This window comes from Thamnophis elegans, chromosome 10 (genome assembly GCF_009769535.1).
Source record: "Thamnophis elegans isolate rThaEle1 chromosome 10, rThaEle1.pri, whole genome shotgun sequence".
Lineage (NCBI taxonomy): Eukaryota > Metazoa > Chordata > Lepidosauria > Squamata > Colubridae > Thamnophis > Thamnophis elegans.
The window spans coordinates 436,347-442,346 of NC_045550.1; the positions used below are offsets into that span (position 1 = coordinate 436,347).

The following is a 6,000-nucleotide window of genomic DNA, read 5'->3' on the forward strand; positions in this document are numbered from 1 at the left end:
TTATCCCTGACCAAACTTCCAAATGAATATGCCAAGAAGTTTTGGGAATAACTATTTTAACATTGCCATGGATTCATTCTTTTCCATTCAGAATCCCATAAACCCTGATTGGTAGATTACATGTTACTCCAGGAGGAGGTTTATTAATATCTCTGCATTTTCATTTAATCCAATCGTAATTTACTGTATGTGAGTCTGGCATATCCTTACCCACAATCTTTAAAAAAATAGCAGTGGGCCAGAAATTAGAAACTTTTAGCAAAATATAGGGACAACATTAAAAATATATCGAATAGTAGTTTTAATATCAGGCTCTTTTATATGCAGACTCAGAAATAACTACCACTAAGTTTCATTAAAATCACTCTTAAAGTGGGAACAGGACTTCAGTCTGAGGAAAACAAAACAACGTATGCAGACTATTAACATTGAAGTGACCATAAGCATTATGTAACTTGTTCCATAAATAGAAGTATGCAGATGTACAGTGATGCAAGTGATTTTTTGCTCCTCCCACTGATGAAGAAACCGTGGCAACAGAAGAAATATGGGATGTACTAAAATTGAATCACTGATAATAGCCACCAAAACATTGATTCCTTCTGACACAACACCCTAATGTTACACCTTGTCCTTTTTGTTTATAACAACTCAATGTGTATCTTCACAAACCTACACTCAAGTCAATTATGCACAGGATTACACCATCCTGCATTATATAGAGATCCAATACAATATATTGGAAAATAGATATCTAGACAAATAAAAGGAGTCTGATTCAACCTTTATCTTATGATCAGCAAAACTCAGAACACAGGTAAGCCATTAGGAAGAGTCTCCAATGAAGCCAAAAACACCATTGAGCCCTTCTGAAGTTCAGGATTACAGGGGGAGTTATACCCAACAAACGAGGAAATTAAGACTCCAGATGTGTGCTACTTTCATTTGAAAAACATAACTCACCCCCCATAGGAAGTATTTTGTCACCCCCTTCCATTATTGCTTCCATATTCTCAGGTTAGATAAGATGCCTCAACAGCCAATTCTATCCATGGGTGTTCAGTGAAGATTTTTAAAGGAGATGCATCATCACACCATCACATTGTAACCTTTATCTGTTCCAAATGTCATCTTATAGCTGGCATTGATTCGCATTTCCTAAAAATTCTTCTTTATCTCCTGGTTTGCTTAAAGCTTTCACAATTCTGCAATGGTTCTAAAAGTGTGTGTGTGTGTGTGTTTGTGTGTGAGAGAGAGATGCGGCAGGGCTGGCCAAGGAGCCCTCCGTTCAAACAATAACAAACAGCGACAAAAAATCGTAGCGGAGAAAACTGTTTTGCAAAGAAGGCGCCTTCCCTTGACTTTTGCCTTCCCAACCATCGGAAGACCTCTTACTGGCAGGATCCAATCCGGGTGGGTCCCCGGGACCAGAGGGTTTATCTTCCGACCTTTCCGACTCCTGCTGGAGCCGCGGGATACAACCTTTTATTGTCTTACAAAGGCTCCTGATTCCGAGGCAGTTGGGGCGGCAAAACCTCCTGAAATGAAGCGGGAGACCCCAACTGAACGGGCGGAAGCAACAGAAACCCGACGAAATCACGGGGAGATGCGCCGCTTCCGAGGAAAAAGGGCAAAGTATGAAATTCAGATCTGAAATAAGAACGGGGGGGGGAGGACATCCCGGCCCAAAGGGAAGCCGGGGACGCCCCAGGCGCCCCCACTGCTGGCCCAGCGGCTGCGGCGGGTTCGAGTCGGAATCTCGGGAGGGAAACCCGCTGGTCCCGGTGACCGACCCAGACTGGATCCTCCAACACGATCTTGGGACGCCTCTGTTGGCCTCCATTCGTCTTTCACCGCTCCTGCAGCCCCGAGGGACTCCGCCGGTGAATCGGCCCCACCGCTCCTCCCGTTCCCATCCAGAGCCAAGCCCGGTGGCGGCCGAGCAGCCTCTCTCCAGCCTCTCTGCAGCCAGCTCGGCCGGCCCGTTTCCAGGAGTTTCCCTACAGCGCTCGCCGCGAAAGAGCCAAAGGCGGGAGCCCAGGCAGGTGGCCGGACAATCGGCTCCCCTCCCAACGGGCGGGAGCCTCGCTCTCCCCTCGCGGCCGCTTCCACTTCCCCCGGCCCGAGTCACGCACAGCTCTGGGCGACGAAAGCCCCGTCCCTCCGCCGGCGCCGCACCACCTCTGCCTCGGGGGCGCCGCAGCGAGGCCTCGTCCTAAGCCCCCCCCACCTCGCACCCTCGGGGTCTCGCGGAAGCCGGACTCTCGGCGCCTGCCCCCCCCCCCCCGCCCGCCCGCCTCGGCGCCCAAGGCCGGCAGGAGCTCCTGGCCCCAGAGGAAGCGGCCAAGAAAGCCGCCCGGGGGCGCCTCCCCTCACCGTGATCCGAGGGACGCTCTTCTTGCCCTGGTAGGAGGACATCTTCCCCTCGAGGCCTGCAGTGCGGGAAGAGCGCAGCGGAGGCGAGAGGAGAAGCGGCGGCGGCGGCGGCGGCGATGGGCGCGTGGCGGGGGGCGTTTGCGCGCGCGGCTCCCTCCCCGCCGGGCGGATGGTTCTGGCGAGGGGAGGAGGGGGAGGGGAAGCGGCGACGCGGCGGCTCGAGTTGCTCCGCCGCCCCGCAGCCCCTCCGAGCAGCTGCCTGATTAGCCTTCCGCCTCCGCGCCTCCCCCTCCCCTCTCTAGACGGGCGGGCCGCTCGGCTTGTGGGGCCTCCCTCTGGGCAGACCGCCCGCAGATGCGGCCCCTTCCCTGGGCAACAAAGGTTCTGGGCCGCCCTCGCTTGAAAACAAAGGACACGTGGCCGAGGCCGCTGGAGGTGCTGGGTCGGTGGCGAGGAGGCCCCGGGATCTCGGGGGCGCCCTGGCTCGGTTGGACATGGAAGGGTCCCGCTTTTGGGACGGGGTGCTTTCCCCCCCCCCCTCCTCCGCCGCCCTATTTCAGCTCTGAATGTCAGACTTTGTCCTTGCAGCCAGATTTCCCCTTGGAAGGCGCGTCTCCTGGATTTGGTGGGAATTCTGCTGCTTGCGCCCCTTTGTGGGAAGCGCTCCCCGCTTTCTTTCGGGACATTTGTTTGCCCAGGAATGGATCTTTTAATACAGTATTTATTTCTAATTTAAAATAGAGCGAGCTGCAAGGAGCCGCGCGATTATGGAAAGCGACCTTCCGCTTGATTTCTCCCGAAGTGTTCGCCCTCCAGGAATGGATCCTTTTAAGACAATACTTTAAAAGAGAGCGAAGTGCCCGGGACAATCTATTAGCCGAGTCCCCCTTTTCCCTTCCTGAGCATCAGCAACAACCCCCCGCGAAGATCCGGGAAGGTCCTCCCCCCCCCGGACACGTGTTCTTTGTTGTCAAGCCAGGCCGGCCTCTGTTCACTTGTTCCCGAGATCCTATTCCAGTATCGATCTGATTGGGGATCAGGTTTAGCCAAGAGACTCTATTCCAGCAAGAAGGAAGGTTTCCATTTATAGGGGAATGCCTTCATTTCAGATCCGGTGGAATATCCATCGCTGAATATGCGGGGAAAGTCATTTGCTGTAATTCCTCCTCCACGGACGGACCGCAAACGTCATCTTCTCCAAACGTCAGCGGACACACGCACAGATAGGCGGCCTATTTCTATTTCTAATCGGGTGAATCCTGATCCCATCATGAATGTAGGCGACCTCGCAGAATCTATATTTCTACAGATCAGAATCGTGGTTGCTTTTTGAACCCATTGTTTTCGGAATCCCAAGTGGAAATTCTCCAAACTATTCTCCTCCTCCTCCTCTCCACCCTGCCCTGCGTCCCGTCCTTTATTAACAGCCATAAATCAGGAATGACAGCAAGGTTTCTTGGCTCCCCTTACTCCGCCCCCTCCCACCTTCGCCCAAGTTTTCTTTGCGTTCCAGTAGCCGTTGAAAAGCAAATATTTTTTTTTAAATGGGGGGGGATTTTTGTGTCTGATCACAGCTTATCTTCGTCAATGCTTCAGATAAAACATCCTTGCGTGGCCTATTTTCGCTTGGGTCGTGTTAATCTGGGCAATTTTTGTGCCGGTGGGGGTTTAGGGACTTTGAGAAACATAACCCGCTTCGTTAATTGAGGCTTGGACGGACTTGCACAAAGCCAGAAAGCGGGCTAATTCAGGCGGCCAGTTAAAGGCGAGGCTAAAGCCGAAGGCGGGTGCGGATTGCGCCTCTTCTCTTCCCGTTTAAAACTACCCGCTGTCAGTAAGTGGCGGCGCTTCTTAGTGGAGTTTGTGTAATGAAACGTCTGCAAAAAAGCAGGTTCGGGGAGCACCAAGGACTCCTTCCCTGTCGGCTTTGGTGGGAATAAATGCGACGGCTCAACCGCAACTTTCTAAACGCCACCTTGCACTGCAGCCATTCGCTTCTCCCCTAGAAAGAAACCCCTCGGTAGCGATACGGTTTCCTAGCCCACCCCCGAGCAGCCTCGGATTCACGCTGGCATCAACCAATCAGCCGCCAGCGCCCACTGACTTCCAAAGAGAGAAGCCGCAGCGATTGGATGGCTGAGCGGAGAGGGGTGGGGGAGGGGACGGGAGCCTACCCGTTAATTTAAATGCAAATTCTGCTCCGGAGAGGTTCAGGGGTCGAAATTCGCTCCTCTCCTCGGGATTTGCCTTGCTAAACTAACACGCGACCGATTTCTGGTCCTTCTGCGGGGCTGTAGGGGAAAGCCCCCCCCCAAGGCCCCATCAGCAGGAGCGAGGGGGTTGCGAGGGTAAAGCCACGCGCCCCGGCTGCTAAATCAACCATCGCCCCGCTTCTGCCCTGTTTTCTTAGGCTGCTCCCACTGCGACGGCAGAGTGTAAGGAAAAGATGCGGCTTTAGTTCGAAGCCTCCCTCGGATATAAGAAATGGGGCTGATATATTGTGGCTGTTCAATAGGGGGAGGACCTGCCTTCCTTCTAGCCCGGGGCGGCGTCTACTTCGCGGACAAACGCACACCTGCCTGCCTGCAAAATGCAACCTCGGTTTAAACGATGGGGCCGTTTTGTTTTTTTAACATTTCTGGACATGTTTCGAATCCTCTGCCATTAAATGCATCCCTGAAAAAGGGGCCGGGTCGAGGGGGATGAGGGGGGGCGGCATATAAAAGTTAATGGGGAATCCAAAACTTTTCCTTCCTCCCGGGACAGCCGTTCCCCGCGTCTTCTTCCCTCCCTTACCTGGTGGCCACCGGTGGGCAGCTGCTCCGCCATCCCAGGTGAAGGCGGGCGTGGCGCTGGCACTGAAGTTGGGGAGAGCGCAGCGTTTGGACTCCCGCGGCTGGTTTCAGTCTGCTCTTCCGATTCGCTGGGCTGCCGGCTGGAGCCTTCGCGGTCGAGCTTCCGGCTCTCTTTCCTCTTCTCCCAACTGAAAGAAGCGAAGTTCAGGGTTTTGTTCTCAAAGGCGCCCTCCACGTTGCAAAACATGCCCCCGTATTTCTGCCTGGGCTTGGGGCTCCCGGCGCCCAGCGCCGCGAAGTAATCGGGCACTTCTTCCCCTTTCTTCTCCGGCTGCTGCTGCTGCTCTCTCCGCTCTGCCATGGCTGCGGGGGAAGCAGGCCACCCTCCGGAGGCTGCTGGTGCCGGGAAATGAACTGAAGCTGGAGATTTAGGGAGGGGGGGGGTCGCAGAAAAGCAGGGATCCGGCTTGACTTTCCCCAACGAATCACTTGGGCGATTCCTTAAGCCTGGGAGTAAAAAAAAAGGGGGAAAACCGTCTCTAGCTGGAGCCGGGGGTTGGCAGGGAGCTGTCCAAGATATATGGTGCTGAAAGAGACGCGTCAGAGAAGTTCATGAGAAGGACATCTCGGCGGAAGCCCACCTACGGGAGAATTCCCATTGCTGTCAGTTATACTGGTTTTCCTCTTGGGTGGGATTGATTCAACTTCACTTCGCTGCTGCTGGATCTGGGATGATCTCAGAGAAAAGAAAATGGTACTAAAACGTAGTGACAGCTATTAAACTATTATTATTGGATCAACTGTTAAACAGAGATAAAATAGATTGGAT

The 6,000-nt window shown here is 53.7% G+C and overlaps 1 protein-coding gene across 2 annotated transcripts in view; it reads right to left on the reverse strand.

The window, feature by feature from the left end:
* The window catches only part of DPYSL4 (dihydropyrimidinase like 4), a 31,323-nt gene extending 25,791 nt beyond the window's left edge, over window positions 1–5,532 (reverse strand). Inside the window, exon 1 of one of the 2 annotated variants that reach the window (XM_032225461.1) lies at window positions 5,173–5,532. In XM_032225461.1, coding sequence (XP_032081352.1) covers window positions 5,173–5,532 — 360 coding nt within the window. Of the gene's footprint in view, window positions 1–2,376; window positions 2,419–5,172 lie in introns of those variants that run through there. The other variant, XM_032225462.1, reaches the window with a different exon arrangement.
* Window positions 5,533–6,000: the final 468 nt, after the last annotated feature.